The sequence below is a fragment of the Perognathus longimembris genome, chromosome 6, assembly GCF_023159225.1.
Source record: "Perognathus longimembris pacificus isolate PPM17 chromosome 6, ASM2315922v1, whole genome shotgun sequence".
Lineage (NCBI taxonomy): Eukaryota > Metazoa > Chordata > Mammalia > Rodentia > Heteromyidae > Perognathus > Perognathus longimembris.
In genome coordinates this window covers 80230098-80249867 of record NC_063166.1, presented here as the reverse complement: position 1 = coordinate 80249867, position 19770 = coordinate 80230098, and the positions used below count along the sequence as shown (strand labels likewise).

General features: G+C 49.2%; 1 protein-coding gene across 2 annotated transcripts in view; it reads right to left on the bottom strand.

The window, feature by feature from the left end:
- The window catches only part of Tshz2 (teashirt zinc finger homeobox 2), a 228736-nt gene extending 218415 nt beyond the window's left edge, over positions 1-10321 (bottom strand). For both annotated transcript variants that reach the window (XM_048349635.1, XM_048349634.1), the window contains exon 1: positions 10043-10321. In XM_048349635.1, coding sequence (XP_048205592.1) covers positions 10043-10082 — 40 coding nt within the window. In that variant the 5' untranslated portion in view covers positions 10083-10321. The remainder of the gene's footprint in view (positions 1-10042) is intronic.
- Between the last annotated feature and the right edge of the window lie 9449 nt (positions 10322-19770).

The following is a 19770-nucleotide window of genomic DNA, read 5'->3' as shown; positions in this document are numbered from 1 at the left end:
CAATGCCGGGCTGGTCCCTGGAGTTTTACCCCATCACATGATCTAATGACCACCATTAAAATGGGAGGGGTGCAGTATCCTATTCTCACAGCACCAGGCATCAGGACTGGGTGCTGCCTGCTGTCTTAGCCCCCTGTTACCATCAGCTGGGGCTGTATATTACTCTGGGTGGGAGAACATGTCCAAAAACCACCACCACCTTTTGATACAAACACTGGGCCCATGTCCCACTAATAACACAATTAGATCCTTATTCCAACCCCTACACTGTCAAATCACACCACTTTCTTGCCTGAGCCCCGACACTGGGATCCCATCCCTTCCTTCCTACCTGTCCTGGTTTCCGTTCCCTCTCCCCTTCCTTAGCTCATGCAGCCAAGGGCCTCCCATGACTTCCTTGCCTACACAAGTCCATCCTGGGGCCAGGCCCACAGTGTCTGTCTCCTGCATCCTCTGCCCGGACTGCTTCTCCGAGCCCTGCGCTTGGCTAGTCCTTCACTTTGTGTTCAGATCTGATCAAATCATCACTCCAGAAATACTAGCCTGACCTCTCTATTTAAAAGGGTCACCCTCCCCTCCTTCTCTAACCCAGTAATTCTGATTTATTTTATGAAATGCAATTAGCACTATTCAACATCCTATGATATATTATTTGCACATTCAATTTTTTTTTTGGTCTCATTCTCAGGAATATTATAGCTGGGCAAGGACAGGGAAGTTTTTTTTCTTTTCTTCAGTCATCTTTAGCACTGAGAACATCTAGCCAGCACAGAGTAGGTACACAGTCAATATTTGCTAAATAAATACATGAATACACATTAGTACGCATGACGAACACTGAAGATGTGAGTGTGTGTGTGTGTGAGTGTGTGTGTGTGTGTTACAGTCTTTGAGCGAGGGGGTCTATTAGAGTTTGCCCCTAAAGGCAGCACTGTCGGTTGATGCTCTCAAAATCCCCCTCCAGGTATAGCCTATCCCACCTGCGGAAGGGGACTCATGGGAGCCGTGAGACTTCTTCGGCAAATCACTGTGGCTATTGCAGACCAACTCCAGCGGGAGGACTGCATGGGCTTGGAGGCAGGGAGAGCTGACTTTCAGCCAGACATGGCCTCTACATGACCTTGAGAGAGCCTCTGTGCTTGGTATGAAGAGCCCAAGCAAGGAAAAGGGATTAACCTGGCACTGAACACCTGGCATCTGGTATCCACCATGTCCCTGCTTCCAAGATATCTCTTCTAACCACCCACATTTATGTGGTCCCAATTCCCAGAGTCAGAATTTTGCTTTTATAACACAGATGTCACCATGGAACCTCTCTCTCTATGCAAATTATTTTCTTTTTCTATTAGACATTTACTTGTATGGGGGGACAAGTCCTGAGGTCCCAGCTATGGGAATAGGACTTGTACACAGTAAGAGCTCCAGAAAGAATGGCTGCTAAAATGAATAAAGGTCAACCTATCAAGTCTCAGGACAATGCTTGGCATAGCATAGGCCTTACACAGTGGCAGACAGTATTGCAGCTATGATAGTTGTTGTTGCTGCTGCTGTTAAAGTACTATCCTTGAGAAAGAAAGGATTTTTTCCCCCCCTGGAGCTTCTGTAACGCCCCATAGAGCCCAGAATGAGTCCACCTCGGGACAAGAAGCTAAAATACAGCACTGACATTGCATTTCTGATTTTAAATTTCCTGATTCCTAATTTCTTTTCATCCCTGGAACACTTGGACCCATGATCTGTGGGTCTTTCAACTCTAGTCTTAGAGATTCTTTTTAACAAAGCGGAGACTAAAGAACTCTGATAGCCCCCCACCCACCCATTTGATAGATTGGACAGTAGAGGCAGAGAGCTGACATTGCTAACAAGACATTGACCTAGAGATCTGAACCTGGATCTGTCTGATTTCAAGGCTCACATGTTGCCCTGGGAGTAAGGTTTGCCCCTCGAGCGACAGAGCTGTGGGCTCTGGTCCTGGATCCTAGATCACTGCCCCTTCTCTCTCTCCAACCTAAAATCCACTCCCAGGGAGACAGCAAGAAGACTTGCAAAGCAAGCTCACAACTTTCTAATAAAGGGAAATAACCAAAGGCAATCCGGATCCAAAAATGTGCGTGTAGCTTTTCAATTGGGCATTTCTTCTATACCAAACGGTACTGAACGCCTGGAATGGAGTTAACGCTTGCTGTTTTTCTCCAGCTCCACCTCAGCCCAGCGGCGATTCCCATCTCCCTGGGGTAGGAGAGGGGCTCCTGAAGACACGGAACATTCCAAGGATACATCGGAGTGATTTAAAGCCAGCCCCACGCAGTTTACACAGAAATATTTATCTGTTGCTGCTTTCGCTTCTCCATGGTGCTTCTTCCCGTTGGCAACCTTGGCCCACGGTCTCGCTGTTATCCCTCCAGCCACCAGATTTCGGGGAAGGCTCTGGACATGGCCAGCACCGTGAAAGTTCCTTGCAAATGCATGACAAGCAGAATGGCTGTTATCTACTCGTTTCATTTTCATTTTTAAACCTCATTCTGCTCTCCATATTATTTTCATTAGAAACAAAAACAGTTCTGCCCACCTTCCTATCCAAATGGTATGATTTCCATAGAAATGGCTGCGATGTGGCTGGAAGGAGAAACCTCATGGGTGATTTGAGAGGATTCATCCAGGTTTGAAAGCTCTCAACTAATTAAGCGCACTGTTCTTAATTCTGTACTAACAGAAACTCCAGCATAATGCTGTCCCTCTCTTTCTTTTTCTTTCTTTCTTTCTTTCATTTTTTTTTTGTTACCCCACCTAAGTGTCAGGCAGCTTTATGGAAACACAAGGCCTTTCTTTTAGCATAAATGGACACTTTAGCTTTTCAATTAAATTAGTCTTTGGAGAGAGAAGCAAAAGAGCTAAAAAGCTCCTTTAAAAACCTTCCCGTTTCATTGTGTGTCATCTGCCAAGAGATGTAGAGTTAAAATGTAAGGCGATTTCCTCTTATCGTGCCGAAGCAAAGTTTCCTATCCTGATCCCCGAGCTAGCTATCTTTAAAGCTTCTCATTCCTGGTTTCTTTTGGTTTTCCCACATTTGGTTACCTGAAACCATATATATGTGTATATATTGTAGATATTATTATATATGATATATATATACAGAAAGTGCATTCTGATGTTTTACTTCACTGTGCATCCCGAAAGTCCCACTTTCAAGTTAAGGTAAGAGGTAGTGGGGTATTAAAATTATTTAAACAAACAAACAAAACAGATGGAAAGGGAACTCGTTGAGGTGAGCAAAATTCAAAGCAAATGCTCTCAGCAATGATCCAGGTGGTTTTGTGTTTTTTTATCCTTCCTGTCTGTAATTTCTCTAAGCTCATTATCTGTAGAACTTTTGCATTGTACAACTCCCTTGTTGTAAAGCATAGCTAAATAGTACAGATATATTAATAACAGGATTATGTAGCTGTGCCTCTTGAATTTTAATTTCTAAAATTTCAAATAATTTTAGGCACTGCTTTGGCCTACCAGGATATTTGAAGACACCCAAGGGCCTCTTTTTTTTCTATAGGGGGAAATGAAAAAGATGGAGAAAGGCAACAATTGGAAATTCCAAGCGGTCATTTTAATGACTTTTCAAATACCTCCAAATTATTTAATCATCCCATTCACAGAGCTGGCTTTGGAAACAAACGCATCAGCAATTTCCACTTGCATCTTGGCATTAGCGTGTGTGTGTGTGTGTGTGTGTGTGTGTGTGTGTCCGCTCAAGTATACAATATCTTCAGAACACACCAAACTTGAGCATCAAATGCCATAATGATTTCTCCAAACAATGAGCACCCCCGCACAAGGCGCTCAGGGGTTCTGTATAAACACATGGCTTCACCCCTGTTGCTTTGCAGGCAGAGTTCAGCAGTGGACGACAGACAGTCCGGCTCTGAAATCTCTCATTTTTATCAGCCTTTCTTAAAGATGTGGCAGACCTTGAATACCACTCTCAATCTATCTATCCTTATACCTTCTCCTGGGGTCGGGGCGGGGGGGGGGGGGTGGGGTGGAGTGGGGGTGTAGCTCCAAAGACAAGTGACTGAAAGTCAGAGGTGGGAAAAATAGTAAAGGAATTCTAAGTCGGTGAATCATCCTTTGAAAGAAGCAAGCATGTAACCCAGTGCTATTTTTCCCTGACTGTAATATTCAGGTGATTGGACCAACAGGACTAATGAGCGGATTTCCTAGAGGGAGAAGGATGGAGCCCCTTCCCTACTGAAGAGCTGCTTGCCAAAGATCATTTTAAAGAGCAGGGGAATTTCTAACTTCAAGGGAAGCTTGTAAAAAGAACATAAAAATAAATACTTTTTAAAAAGTGCAAACGATCATCAATTACTAAACACACACACACACACACACACACACACACACACACACGCCTTCAGGGTCTACAAAGGTAGAACTTGAGATTCCTCAGGTTACTGGCTGTAGAAAGATGCTCTGTACTTGTCACGTGAGAAAATTACAATAAATTTCTCCCGAAGAAAGAAAACTATAACAGCATTCTCAACTTACGAAGCAATAAAATTACTTGCGTGCCAGGCTCCTTTTAATACCACTGTGATTTTTTTTTTCCCTAAAAGTCATTCAATTTGATTGTAATTAAATATGTAATGAAAATGCTCTGCTTCGGGGAAGCCGTGCAGACGTTCTCTAACTGTTAGTTTCATGTATTTTCAACTGACTTTGCATCGAACAAAAACAATACTCTGTGTACCTGGCCTTTTTAAGATAGAATATGCTAGATGACCCTATGCTATGAGAAGGGAACCCGGGGAGACACAAACTTCATCTTCCCCAACCAGTGCTCCCTAAAATGGATGGGATACAGGCATTTGAACACTTAACCCATTTGAGTCAGCTAATTGCAGACCCAGCACAAAAAAAGGGAACAGAGCCTAGATTTGCTCCTTGGCAGACTTTTCTAAGCTCCGACATAGGCATGAGCAGCGGTGAGCGGATTCGGTGACCTTCTATAATGCCAGGCTGTCTCCCTTTAAAACCTGCTCCCTGGAGAACACAATTCCCAAGGCATCATGGGAAGAGGAATGGACCAATCTAGGTGTTTCCCAGTTGCAGAGAGTCCCTCCATGGAGCAGTGAGAAATTAGCTGGGGTGAATTAAAGCCAACACCTCTGCTGGAGAAGGTAGCAAAAGCCAAGACACTTGAGGAGCCCACCCCTCCAAAGACATCAGGCAGGTATTTGTGGGGTAAGAAGTGTCCCCTCAGGTAACAGTAAGAATCGAGGTGACTGATGGCGGGGAAGGGGGAGAAATACAAAGTGGTGGTCCAGGGAGAGCCGAGTATTTGGGAGGGATATTCTACGGTGGAGAAGTTTCTCAGAGCCTCTCTCCCTTCGTTCCCCAAGAACTCCCTGTCACTTGCAATCTGCTGATTAGGGTTAATGTATTATGTCCTGATATGGCAGATTAAAAATGAAATCAATAAATGCCTAAAACAAATGGGCTTTTGAGATGTCCCATTCAATCTGAGTCTTTAAGAGTGAAGCAAGAGGAGGGGGAAGGAAATAGAGAGGGGAATAAGGACAGGACCACTTAAGCAATCAATTTCAATCCCAAACAGCGTGTGGAAGAAGCATTTTCTAGGTACCTTTCCTTCCTTGTCAGGGATCAGCCTCAAATAACCCAGAATAACCCAAAGAGTTTGTGTGTGTATGTGTGTGTGTGTGTGTGTGTGCGCGCGCGCGCGCACGCGCGTAGTTTTTCCATTTGTCTTAAGTTCATACATGTGTTTGGTCAGTGAAGGTATGCAAGAGACGTAGGGTCTCCAAACTACCCCACTGCTGTCCTCTAAAACTCCATCCTACCTGCCAAATAAATGAAAGGCCTATTTCACCTCCAGCGGCAGCTGTGGTCCCGAGGTCCCCAGCCCCGTGACTGAGCCAGCCGGACCTCACCCATTAACCCAGAGTCAGAATTAGGAAGAGGAGGACGCAGGGCTTTCTCAGGTCACTCGGACTCCATTGCGATATTCAGAATTGTCCCTGCAGAATCCGTCTCCCATGTAAATAACCTGAGTTATTAAAGTGTAAATTGCAACTTTTAAGTAATGATTGCTAATAGTCTAATGTTTACCGCCAACCAAGGACATTCATGAAAACAAAATCTGCATTCTTCATCTCCATATTCAATAAACAAAATACACGGAGGGAACGGTTCCTTTCCCGCCAGTGCTCCCTCCTCAGATCTGCTCATTCAGAAGCATCCGGAGGTCCACAAGTTGGAAGCATCAGACCGTTCTGGGCGATTTCTACACAGACAGAGCCCGATGAGCTATGGACCTGCTAGATATTCATGTGTACCTGAGCACAGAGGATGTAGTGTTCTGTCGCCTCTGGCTGGCATGGATTGAAAAACAATAGTTCAGGGTTGTGACATAAAGCACACGGTACACATGTGTGTGCCCAGAGACTGAGAAAGGTTGTTAGGACCAGAAGGGTTAGCGTGTGTCTACAATTCAAAGATCTTGAAGCACTGAGCATCTTATAAAATACAATTCCAGTGCTCACATCGTTCTGTTGTATCCTACCATCCTGTTGTCTTCTGTATGTTTTCTAAAATGAAGAGAGAGGGGGCTGACGCTTGTCTAGCATCGTGCAACATTTCAGGTAAAGGTGGGTGCATTTTAACAGTGGGTGCAATATACATCCCACCAAGTACGCCAAACATGTTCACACACATAGTAATGTCCCTGGGGGGTAACAAGCTTCTTTCTCAACTTTTTTTTTGGAGGGGGGGGCATTAAGTGACAGAATGGAGCAAGAGCATAGCGTTAGGAAGCCTGGAAGAACACCATTTGGGAAGAAAATGTTCTGACTTAGCTAGCTCCCTACAGAGAATTGCCTACCTCACGTTCATTCCTCCCCTGCAGGGGGAGGAATAAAGCAAATAAAGACTAAAATTCTCCATCACTTACGATATCGTCCTGTCTGTTCTATTTGGATACCTGCTTTGTTTTATTAGAAAGTTCTGCCATTGATTCCTTGAAACGTAGAACATGAAAACGAATAATGCAAAGGGAACTAATAGCCTTGAACCGTTGTTGGGGGAAAAAAGCACCCCAAGAGGGCCTCAGCCCTGCTTCCCTTCCAAGCTTTTTCTATCTTCCATTATTCATTAATCAAGCTGGAAATCAAGCTTTCAACATGAGTCCATGGGAGTAATTACTTACAGTTGTGCATTGTATTTAATTTTAAGCAGTGATAAAAGTTAGGATGGCCACAGCCTTCCAGGCATCATCCTCTCTCTCCCTCTCTCTCTCTCTCTCTCCCCCCCCCCCCGCTTTCTCTCCTCTGAATGTTAGCTGGAGGAAAGATCCCAACTAACTTTGCTTGTGCATAATCATCTCTGCTAAAACAGAGTAGGCATTGATGATCTCAGGGTGGAGGGAAATGGGAGAAATGTTCTGTGAAAAATGATCTGCTTTATTAATATGGGAGCAAATAAGCACTCTAAGAGAGGCCTTGCTGTGGCTGGACTGACTTCTCTCCCTTCAACTCAAGAAAAAGATTTCCACTTCTCCAGAAAATAATGCCAGGAAAACAAACATGCAAAGACACTAGGAATACAACAGGCCAGGAATCCGAAACTATAGCCCCAAGTTCCTAACACAGATGACAGACAGACAGACAGACGACAGACACACACACACACACACACACACACACACACACTACGATAAATAGACTAGCCAGCTCCAATAGATACCAGCTTGATGAAAGGGTCTAATTTAAATAATGTGAAACAGCGTCATTTTATGTACACCTGGATCCTCATTGATCAGAGGATAATTATAATCAAAGTAGTGCAATTCTGAGCAATGCACTTTTTGTAATGAGCTTACGAAAGGAGACAGGGCCAGTCATTCTGGTAATTTAAATCACTGCCTAGTTGTTGATGGCCTTTACGGGAAGAACAAGAGGGAGGGGGTGAAAAAAAAAAAAAGTAATTTTCAGGACAGTATCGCTTCTTGCTGGACTATAGCCCAGGGTTCTCTTTTGGGACAACAGGGAGGAAATTATCTCAAATAATCCAGTTACATGTAAACTTCTGTTGCCAGAACCAGACGAAGCAAGTTCAATCTTCCCGAGTGTCCAAGGCCACGCACATGGCTGTCAGATTAGCTAAGTGGTCAAAGTTTGTAAAAATAAGGGAGCTATTGTTTTCAAAAGAAGTAATTAGAGTTGAGAAAAGAAAACTTCACAGCCTAGACAAGTTCTAAATATATATATAGCACTAAGAATATTTTCATCATTTTGTTCTTAGGGAGAAAATTGGAAAAAAAATTCTATGCATTAGAGCTTTCGGAATGATATTTCCCCATGCAACTCAAAGCAACCTGCAAATGGTTACGGAAGCAATTCTGCACTTAGGAACAAAGTTGATGGTGAATATTTTCAAGCCCATGCAGTGCCATTGGGGGCTGGAATCACAGCCATGCAGAATGAGCTCGGTGATCAGCAAGTTCACACACAGATACTCACTTTCCCCATGCGCCTACCCAACTTTGGATCTCTCCTAAGGGGGACTTGGGGAAGTTGAGGAGTGTTTCTCTCAACTTCTCACTGGGTTTCACTTGAGTTGGAACAGAATAACATGTGTCCATGAGTTTGGAGACAACTAGCATTAACTAATCCTGCCTACAGCAAGAAGGCAAAGACAGAGCATAGGGGAAAAAACAACAACACAGTAACAACAAAATTTAAATCCCCCCCAGCTCTGATTCAACGAAAGGAAACAAAGAAATAAAAAAAAAACACCACCCACATTAAAAGCTAAACAAGATAATAATTGTGCATGTCTGGCTCTGAATATAGAGGGCAAGGCTTGCGTCACCAGCACTCCAAGTTACCATGGTGAGTGATTTATTGATATACATCAAGAATGAATAGATCAAAGGCAGGGAGATGACAGGTGATCAATCAGATGTCAAATCAAAACTAGCAATCAAGTGGAAAGCTGATTTTTCAGTGGGTGGGTCTGGCAGGAGAAAAATGAACTTTCATATTACACTTCCGAGAAGCAAAACCCCAACATACTATTAAAAAAAAAAGCAATTAAGCTACCCCAAAGAAATAAAATAAAATAAAATCTCGTGGACGAGCCATTGTGCCTAGCCATGAACCTGCTCCCAGCTTTTTTGAGTAGGGGGGGGTGGGGGGGGGGTCCGGCCGCGAGTTAGGATTCAGACGGGATGGTTCCATCGTACAAAGTTTGTAACTCTCTCTGGGCAAAGAGAATTCAGAGCTGCTTAAATTTCGGGTGTGTGGTGGTGGTGGGGGGGTACACCGCCATCCCCTCCTCTCCTTTTTTTTTTTTTTTTATTTAAGAGAAAGGACAGGGTGGATTAGATTTCTGAACGTGGAACCCTTCTCGGAGATCCATCCGTCTCCAAGGTTCGCGTTCCACCCCGGCCATCCGAGCTCAACTCCCAGCGCATCGCTCGCTCGCCCCCCCAGCCAGCCCCGCAGTCCCGGGCTCGGGCCTGGCCCCCGCACCGCAGCGCCCCGCGGCGCCCCGGCGCCCCAACCCCGGCCGGCCGGAGGGCGAGCCGCCGGCGGTCCCCGGAGGCCGGGAGCCGCTGCGTGCGTGCGGGGCACCGGCCACCACCAGGAGGGACCCGGCGCTCTACTCCGCACCCCAAATCCTCCAGCCGGCGGCGAGAACCAGACCGGGAGAAAAGTTAGGGGAGGGGTAGAGGGTGGAGGGAAAAAAGTTTAAAGCAGGCAGGCTGGGCGGGAGAGCTTTCCCTCCCGGCTCCCCGCGGAAGCCTGGAAGGGGAGAATTGGGGCGATCGGAGGAGGCCAGAGAAGATGGGGTCACGAGGGGGGGGGATACCCGGAGCAAACTCAACCTTCACCCCCCCCACCCCCCTCTCGACCTCCCCCCCGAAAAGCTGGAGGGGTGGCGTCCCGGGGCCCGGAGGGCGGGCGCGGAGCCCGGCGCGCCGGGCAGCCGGGCCGGGCAGCCCCGCGGCGGGAGCCGAGTCTCTTACCTGCCGCCCGCTTGGGTGCCTGCTGTTTTCTCCTTGGCATCGCTCTACTCCGCTCCAGTCCCACTCCCGGCGCCCCAGCCCCGAGCCGCACGCGGGGGCCCGCTGTCTCGCTCGCCGCCGCGTGACCTCCGCCTCCTGCCCGGCGGCTTCTGGGACGTCCGTCGGCCTCGGTCCCCCCGACGCGGAGCCCCCTGCCACTCCTCCACCTCGGGCCGCCGAGACCCCCCTCGCTGGGCGCCGGGGCCGGCGGCGGCTCGCTCGCGGCGGCGGCTTGCAAGTGGAGCTTGTTCCGCCTTGTTTGTTTGTTTGGTTTGGGGTTGGTTGGGTGGTTGTTGTTGTTGTTGTTGTTGGGTTTTTTTTCCTTTCTTTTTTGGTGGTGGTTTTTTTTTTTTTTTTGCTTTTGGATTTTGGGGGTGGGGGTTGTTTCTGCTTTTTTTTGGGGGGGGGTGGGGGTGACTGGTGAGACACTTGATTTCTTTATTAAACATCCAAGACCGTGTTCAGAAGGAAAGGGCGAGGGGCGCACACGCGCGCCACGCGCACCCGCGCGCGCGTCCCGGGGAGGAGGGGGGAAAGCGATCCTGGGAAGGTAGTAGTGGGCTGCTGCCGCGGCGGCGGCTGCTGCTGCTGCTGCTGCTGCTGCTTCTTTTTCTTCTTCTTCTTCCTTCTCTTCTTTCCCTCCTCCTCTTCCTCCTCCTCCTCCTCCTCCACCTCCTCCACCTCCTCCACCTCCTCCTCCTCCTCCTCCTCTTCCTCCTCCTCCTCCTCCTCCTCTTCCTCCTCTTCCTCCTCCTCCTCCTCCTCTTCCTCCTCTTCCTCCTGCTCCTCCTCCTCCTCTTCCTCCTCCTCCTCCTCCTCCTCCTCCCGGTCTCGATGGCGGATCCGTGCACGCAGCGGGAGAGATCAGTCGAGGTAGGTTGGTGGCTGCTGTCAGATCCCCGTCGGTGAGTGATATGCGAGAGGACAGGAGCGGGCTTGGGAAAGACAGGAAATCTGGAATTCACTCACTCACACTCACACACACACACACACATTCACACACGCAAGCACACACCCAGACACGCACGCACACACACACACTCACCCCCACATATGCACACACACACACCACACACACACTCACACTCACACAAGACAGGGCGAGGCGATGCCAGCGAGCATCGATCCTGCTGTACAAACTGAACCCGAAGAAACTCCTCCTCCTCCTCCTCCTCCTCCTCCTCCTCCTCCTCCTCCTCCTCCTCCTCCTCCTCCTCCTCCTCCTCCTCCTCCTCCCTCCTCCTCCCTCCTCCCTCTGCCCTCCTCCTCCTCTCCCTGCGACCTGATGACAGCGAGAGAAATTTACTCCCCAGCCGCAAAGCGCCCGGCAGAGCCAGTCTATTAAAGGGACAGTGTCCCGTCGGGGAGGGGGGAGGGCCGGGGGCAGGGGACCCCCCCCCACCCCGGGTGCGCCAAGACCCCCCTCCCCTCCCCTGCCTCCTTGTGCGCATCCTGATCGCTGGTGAGCTGGTGTGCCCAGCTGGCACGGGATGCCCCTGAGGGAGGAAGGAGGAGGGAGGGAGCGGGGAAGGAGGTGGCGAGGGAAGGGGAGGACCGGTCCAGGGTGGTGGTTGAACTTGGGAGCTTGGTCAGGCCAAGCCGGAGGCGGCCAGCAAGAGGCTGACCAGAAGGGATCAGCAATAGTGAGGAGAGAGGAGAGCGCACTGGGTCTGCTTGGGGAGGGGAAGGGGGGCGGGGACTTTATTGGGGAAGATCTCCACCCTCTAAGTCCTGAGCTGATTTTCCTTTAAGTTTACTGCCGCCTTCTTCCTAACCAATCTAATCACTAAAACAGCTTTTTTTAAAAAAAAAAACAAAAAAAAGAAAGAAAGAAAGAAAGAAAGAAAGAAAAGAAAACAAAACTCTGTACTGCCTCCATAGTCTAATCACAGTCTTTTTTTTTTTTTTTTTTTGCCTATCCTGGGGCTTGAACTTGGAGTCTGTCTCCAGTTCTTGCTTACTTTTTTCTGCTCCAGGCTACTAGTCTACCACTTGAGCCATTTCCAGCTTTTTACCGATGAAATGGAGATAAAGACTCGTTTAAGACTTTTCTGTGCGGGTTGGCTTTGAACCTTGATGCTCAGATCTCAGCTTACTGAGTAGCTAGGATTAGAAGATGAGCCAGCGCCCAGCTACCCCAGTCTTTAGTTGTTTCCTTTGAAGCATGTTTACTGAGCACCTACCTGTTCTGCGAGCACAGCAGCGGTGGAGAGATGGCGAATTCTACCCTTGTCAGTGTTGACATTCTAATGGGAGAGTAGACAAGTTGCCTGGTGTCATTGCTTTCATGATCTCCCAAAAATCTACTTTACTACACACACACACACACACACACACACACACACACACACACACTTCTTACTTTTCTCCATTAGGCTTATTGATGTGACATATTTTAGGTCTAGCTTTGTATTTGCTTAATTGTCTGCGATTGCCTCTAGAAGATAAGCACTTCAGGGTGCAGGATCTTTGCTTCTTTTGCTTCCTTATATCCCGCATTGATAGCAAAGCACAAGACACATGGTTGCAGAATGAATGGAAAATAAGCAACCACAGATGCAGCACAATGTCAGTCATGGTATGCTCCATGATGGTGTTAAGATTTGGGGTTGTGACTGGGCCTGAGCCTGAGCCATGCCCAGGTTCAGATGTCCCCATGAGTCCCACCGCAGGAAGCCACAGACCCGGAACCGTTCATGTGCTGGAGGGCGGGTCAGTGAGCAGAATGAGATCTTCCCCCAGAGACAAACGACTTGAGCAGGGAGAGGAGGCGAACCCTAGGAGAGGGAAGGAAGGAAGGAAAGAAGGAAGGAAAGAAGGAAGGAAGGAAGGAAGGAAGGAAGGAAGGAAGGAAGGAAGGAAGGAAGGAAGGGAGGAAGGAAGGAAGGGAGGAAGGGAGGGAGGAAGGAAGGAAGGGAGGGAGGGAGGGAGGAAGGAAGGAGAGAAAGTTACCAGCTGGGGCTTCCTGGTGAAAGAGAAGTTAAGCCTGAATGTGGAGGAGGGTCAGGGAGCAGGGAGTTCTGACACAGATGTTCTTATCTTAAAAGGACAGGCTTGTTGAAAGCTCCCGTGTCCTATATTAATAGTCCCCCCCAGGCCCTTGTAGGATGCAAATCCCTTGCCCATATTCTCATAGAACCAAGCTTTCCAGCCTGGGACCCACCAACCTTTGGGGCCCGAGAGTACTTGGTACAGTGTAGAAAATGTAGTAGCAACCTCCAGACTCTCCCCATTGGATGTAAGACTCCTACTCTAGTTGTGATGACAAGAATTATTGTCAGACGCTGGGCAGTGTCCCAGAGGGGCAAAACAGCCTTTGATTGAGCACCTCTGCCTCAGGCCTTCTAAACCAGAAACTTCCAGATGAGGGATCAAGCATCTGCAGGTTGAACCAGCCAGCCCCAACCCCACAGGTGACCCTCCTGTTCACGCCAACTTGACACCGTATGTCCAAAGAGGGTTTCTGTTGTTGTTCTTCCAAGACACACTAAGACAGAAATATAATCTAGAGGCCTAAGGGGTGAGATTGTCTTTGCGTTGTGCTGGAATCGTGCTCATGTCCCCGCCGTACCCATGGGTGGTAACCTCCCACCGTCCACCCTCCTGCCCCCTCTGTCATCCCTTGTGGGTCTTTCCTGGCACGGGAAGCTCCGCTTGCCCCAGCTCGCCTGTCTGCCACAGTGTGTTCGTGTAACTGTGTGCAGGGTGTTGGTGAATCATTTTCAGCATCCTCAGATGTTCCTCCACCTCCCAAGGGTAACACAGTTGGAAAGTCACCTGCCCCAGACCACTCAGCAGCACCCACCCATGACCAGCCCCACCCAGTTCCAGCCGGACATTGGGCCTGAGAAAATCCTATTTTATAGTCAGCGGAGTCAGTAAGAGGGTAATTGTTCAAACTACCCATTTAGAGAGCCCAGAGAGTAAGACTGTGGGTGACTGAGAAAACCAGCGTCTCACAGACTAGGAATCTGAGTGGGAGCATCGGAAAGTACAGCTTCTAAGCAGAAAGAAAACTGGGGCCTCCCTGACCACCGTCTTCTCTGGAAGCCCCCGGCCTAGCTATGTAGGCCCACCTTGCACACATTGTTGGGTGGTGAGTTCAGGTGTAGCCAGAATTGCTCCGAGCAGGAGAATGCTGGAGGGCAAAGGTACAACCCTGTCCTCAGAAAAGATTCCCCAAGAATGGCTTCCAAGACACTGGGAAGAGCCAAGGGGTCTCCAGCAGCTACGGACTGTGATCTGTGCTTCCTCCCGGACCTCTGCTGCTTCCTTAGAAACTTCCCTCTGCTCCCTCCTGATCCTCAAGAGGTTAGTTACGTAAAGGGAGATTCTTTAACTAAATGAACTACCAGGAAGCTGGAACTTGAGGTGTCAAGGTGGTAAGGCCAAGAGGAAGGGGGTAGATGAGGGAACAGAGAAAGGATGAGAGGATTCAGTCATACTATTCAAGATGTACATGTGAAAATGGAGCCCTGAAACTTGAGGGGATGGGGGTGGGGGTGGGGACGGGAGGGTGTGGCCGGGAGGGGACCCATGATGGGAAGGCTCACGTTGAGTTCATCAAGATGCATTGTCCCCATAAACTGTCTCGTTAAATTGGAACTCCCTTGTACAACTACTTAAATTTAAAAAAAAAATTAAAAATGGTGTTTGGCTGAAGGAGGAATAAGAAGGAGAGGATAATTCTGCCCTACTTCTGGGGAGCTACCTGCTTCTTGTTGGGCCCACACCTCCCGCAGTGTTATTTCATTGACTTGCATTTGTTCCCCTTGCTGCGGATAGAGTGTTTGGCTTACCTTACCCATCTAGGAAGTTTGGCTACCAGTGGAATGTGCCACGCTATGTCACTACACCTGGGTGTTGGCCCTGGAGAAAGACACAGCGTTAACTGTGAATCTCCCAGTGAGGGAGTCGTCCTCTTGCCTTGCAGTGTGAGGATGTTTCCATCCACAGCTGATGTCTTCCCTTAACACTAGCTACCTTCTGTTCTTCACCCAGTATGCCACCGAGCCCAGGGCTGGGGTTTGGGCCGTGACCAGCACATGTAGGCACACTTTTTATAAAATGATTTGAACTTACGATGGGGTTACCTCTATTTTAGTGACAGCCACTGCTCTGCATTGATGGCAGCAATCTAAAACCTAAACACATTATGTGGGCTTTAAAAATAAACCCATTTAAATCATAAAAGGAACGCGTAGGTGCGGTTCAAGCAGACAGGACCACAGCAAAGTGTCAGGGAGGTGGGGGGAGGGGCATTCATAGAACTGGCAAAATACTGTGTAGACCACAGAGCTCTGTCCTTAGGGGGAAACTTCCTAGAAGAGTGGGTGTCTTGGAACCGCACTCGCTTCAGTCTCGGGGAGCTCTGCTCCCTGGCCTATCCCACTTTGGGATGTGCAAGGGCATGAACGGATCCCTGTGACTCAACCCTGCGTCAGGACGGAGTTGCTTCCACATTGGCCGAGCCACAGAGTCATCTGGGGACACTTGATGATGGTTATTATTTTAAAGATAAGGAAGTTGTGGTGCCACCCCAAACTTACTCCATTAGATTCTCAGTGTGGGACCAGCCAATCTGGAAAAAAAAAATAAAGCAAAGTCGCCAGGTAATTTGGATCTAGCGCCAGGCAGGGGGGGTCTTTCCAGTATGAACGTCAGATTTTATAACCAGTGAATCAAGTTCGGAGAGTATTAGTACACAGTACCCAGGAGGGACGAAAGAGCGCCTGAGCCTGGATTTACTTAAGAAGGAAGGGGGTGTTGACAGGTCTTCTCAGTGCACCCCAGGAAGCCTGGGAGCCCCCATCAGGCCTACGTTAGTTAGGTTGTACACTCTCTCTGCTGTTCCTTGGCCTCTCTTGCCCCTGGGTTCCAACCTAAGGCAGTGAAAGCAAACATCTGCAGAGCACTTACCTAGTGCAGGGCTCTGCTCTGATGCCAGCCAAGGGGGACAGCCTGGTGCCAGCAGAGGACACCGGGTCCTTGTCCCATGATGTCTGCACGACGCGCAGTGTGTCACCTGTGCCCTTCCCCGAAGCCAAACCTTCCCTCTGGGAATGCTTTAAGCTCACAGGTCCACCCTTGCCCACATACCTCTCCTCTAGCTCTCCAAGAGTCTTTATTATTATTTGCCTGTTTGGGACCTGTCTTTCAGAACTCAAATAGAAGCTGCGTTCATCTGTGTGTTTCCATGTCTGGCCCAGTGTTGGTGTTCGGAGAGGAGCTGAGAGCGGGCTGAGCCCCGGGTGCAGCAGTCGTGGCAAAGAAGGGTGGACGTCTCCAACACCCCAGACCCACGCAGGGTCTTTTAGCAGAGTTTCCTGTAAATATCACCTTTTCTAGGAAGCTTTCTCAGGTGGGTCACTGTGATCCAAACCTGAGAGCGGAGGTGGGGCATTCTGTCGATCTAAGTCCACAGGTGGGGCAGGGAGCCCTAACGGATTCATGCATGAGACCTGCGGGGGGGGGGGGGGGGGGAGGGAGGGGGTGGGGCGCTGAGGGGTGGAGGTTGCTCTAATCAAGGTGCTGGTGACTCAAGGGTGTCTAGTGTGTGCAAGCCAACTCTGCACACTTTGGAACTGGGTACTTGTATATGTGTACATAATGCGTCAAAGTAAACACACACACACACACACACACACACACACACACAAGCCTGATGCACACCCAAACCACCTGGGTAATTAAAAAACTCCAATGTCCATGTTGTACCCCAGAGCCATTACATTACATCATCTCTGTGGGGAGGGGGGGGATCAGTCATAGGAGTTTTTAAAGCTCCCTGGTGAGTTTCAATGTGTAGCTCGGTTTGAAAGCCAGTGTACCATATGATCTTTCCCTTGAGGATATAATTCATTGCCTTCCTTTCACGTCACTTAACTCAGTCAAGATGGCTCTCGCCCCAGTAACTAACTTGTGGGGAAGTCAAGATGGCAATCTTTTGGCTCCCCCGGCTTTCCTCTGGCACCTGTAACACACCATCTTGGTGAGGAGAATCCCATAAAGCAGATCCAGGTCATAGAGAAGGGGTCTCTCAGGAAACAGCCAACCAGGAACCGGGATTAGAATGGGCTTTGGGTTTGAAGTGTGTGTGTGTGTGTGTGTGTGTGTGTGTGTGTAGGGGCTGAGATGGAAGATGGAACGTGGGAGGCAGAGCTGGGACAGACCTAGGAGGTAGTTTGGGGCTCTATCACAGAAGTCCATCCGAACATTGGCCTGGCCTGGCATGTTATTCTTCCAGGTAGCGACACACATGAATTCATTTCTGAGCATCCCAGAAGCCCCTTGTAGAGAGATGATTTGCATAAGCTGCACAGGAGACGGGACGTCTCGTTTTCCTGGGTGGGAAGGTGCTTTCTAAAAACAGCCAGACTGATGATAACGAAGTTTGGGAATACTTTGGACTTTGCCTAGACTGCTTCTGAGCACAAATCCTGCAAAAGTGACCTTTCTCTCTCTCTCTCTCTCTCTCTCTCTCTCTCTCTCTCTCTGAAAATGATAGTGATTTGTCAGAGTGGGGAGCTTTGGCAACTGCAGTTAAACCTTATGTGTAGTTAAACAGGACGATTGCTGAGTGGGCAGGTTGGGGATGTTAGAGTCTATGCATCCCGTTTGGGCCTTGGAGTTGGCTCCTTACAGTCCCTGACAAGTTTCGCTGCTGCTGAGGCATCTAACCAAGTCTCTGGCCCAGTAATGCATTGCTCAACTTCATTAACCACAGGAAGACATTAAGTGAATGTAAGGATGGGAAGAGCCGGGGAACCATGTGACAGATAGCTTGCACGTTCCCCCGCTCCAGTATATTTTATGCCACCTCAAGTGTGCATCAAGCTCTCCTTACTGGACTCATTAGAACTAGGCACCCACAGGTGCCCCTCAACGGGAAGAAGCAAATAGACGATGATATAATTCGCTCTGAGAACACCTTTCTGTCTTATCCCCAGCATGTCTTATCTATTATGATTAGGCATTCGGCGGCCTATTGGCCTTAAAATTTCATGAGGTTCTCCCCCTACCCCTCACTTGCTGGGATTATGTCAAGTGACTTGTCCTGAATGCCTTTTCCAGCCCAATAATTCAGCTTGTCTTTTCTCCTTAACTTGCTGGCTCACCCAGTGAGGTACAGTAAACCACAGGCTTGCAATTGTGTCCGCAGGCCAGGGCTGCTGAAAATCCAGTTTCTAGAGCGCGTGTGTCCTGCTCTCCATCCCTCCAGGTAAAGGTTCAAGACTGTGAGATAAAGACTTGCTTCCCAGCTATTGCTGTGGGGGATGGTGCTAGAAAGCTTTAGTGGAGGAGCAGGTACCTGTTGAAGGAAGAGAAGGCATCCAGGGTAGGTGTGCCATTGAGCATGGTAGTACTGAGAGCAGCAAGGGAAACTGAGTCTGGGCTCTCCTGCATCTTCCTCCATTCACTTCCACCGGTCCTAGGTGGCAGGGTGCCCATGGCTCTCCTGGTAGGTGAAAAGTGACGAAGGTAGTTGTGCGATTGTGTGAGTGTGTGAAGTGTCATTACCTGCGGCACTGTCTGCCTCAGCTGAGTCCCACAGGCTGTGACTTTGGAGGGAGAGCTCCGACAGACGACAGACGTTCCTGCAGCACTGGCCCAGGCCCACGGGAGGCCATTGCTGAACACTGACTCGGTGTGCCTGTGTTTATAACCGCGTGTTTACCTCTTTCTTCATTGTGGGTTTATTTTGGGTGGAGTTGGCCACTGCATTCTCTGTGCCCACCTAGGGTCAGGCTCCCTCTCCTCTCCTCTTCCCCTCCCCCACCCCCGCCCTGTTTTCACTTGGAAAGTAGCAGAATCTCCATTGATCTCCTCATATGCAACAGGCTTTCATCACCTGCCTTACCCCGGGTGGCCTGTAGGGGGTGCACCAGGAGTTAAAGCACGGGGTTCTCTGGAGAATTGACAGGGCCCTGACGGGCAGGGGACATACTGAAAGTGATTAGTGAGAGACACTCCTGTTACAGCGCTTGCTTTAACATAAAAATGCATTCACCCTTAAGCAGTTAGACAGGGTTTAGTGGTCCTCCTTGTACGTAGGAGGAAACTGAGGCACAGAAATGTTAGCCTGACTTACCTAAAATTATGGAGACAGCAAATAGGTAAGGCCAGCTTTCTACCTTCCCGTTGAGGCTCTGCTGTGTCGCACGGCCACCTCCGAGCAATGTGGGGGTGTCTTCCGTCTCTTGCATAGCGTGGCAGTCTTTTCTGCCCCCACCACCGTCCGTTGCTCGGGGTGCATGCCATCACTGGCAGAGTGAGGCCGAGTCCTGAGCCCTACCTTCGCAGGCTCTGGGCTTTCTGGTCTGGGAGCTCCCAGGGCCAGTGAAGCTGTGGGTGCACCAGCTTCACGGGGAGCCTCTAGGCTCCTAACGGAAAACCCTTTCTGGTGTGTGGAGACCTTCGTGATGGCCGGAGCTCAAGGGTGCTGCCGTTGGCCCGAGACCAGAGAGGCCGCTTCCCATCCTAGTGGGCACAGGAAAGACCCCGGCGAGCCGGGAGTGACCTGCCCCGAGTGCCAGGAGCACGAGACGCCATCGCCAGTGTGCAGCTCAAGGTCACAAGCCTGGTGTGTGCAGGAACATTCAAGGGCCTGCTTTACAATGGGACTTCTAAGCCAGCGATCCTTCCATCTTTCCTTCCTCCCTTTCTCCTTCCTCCTTATCCGTCTCCCC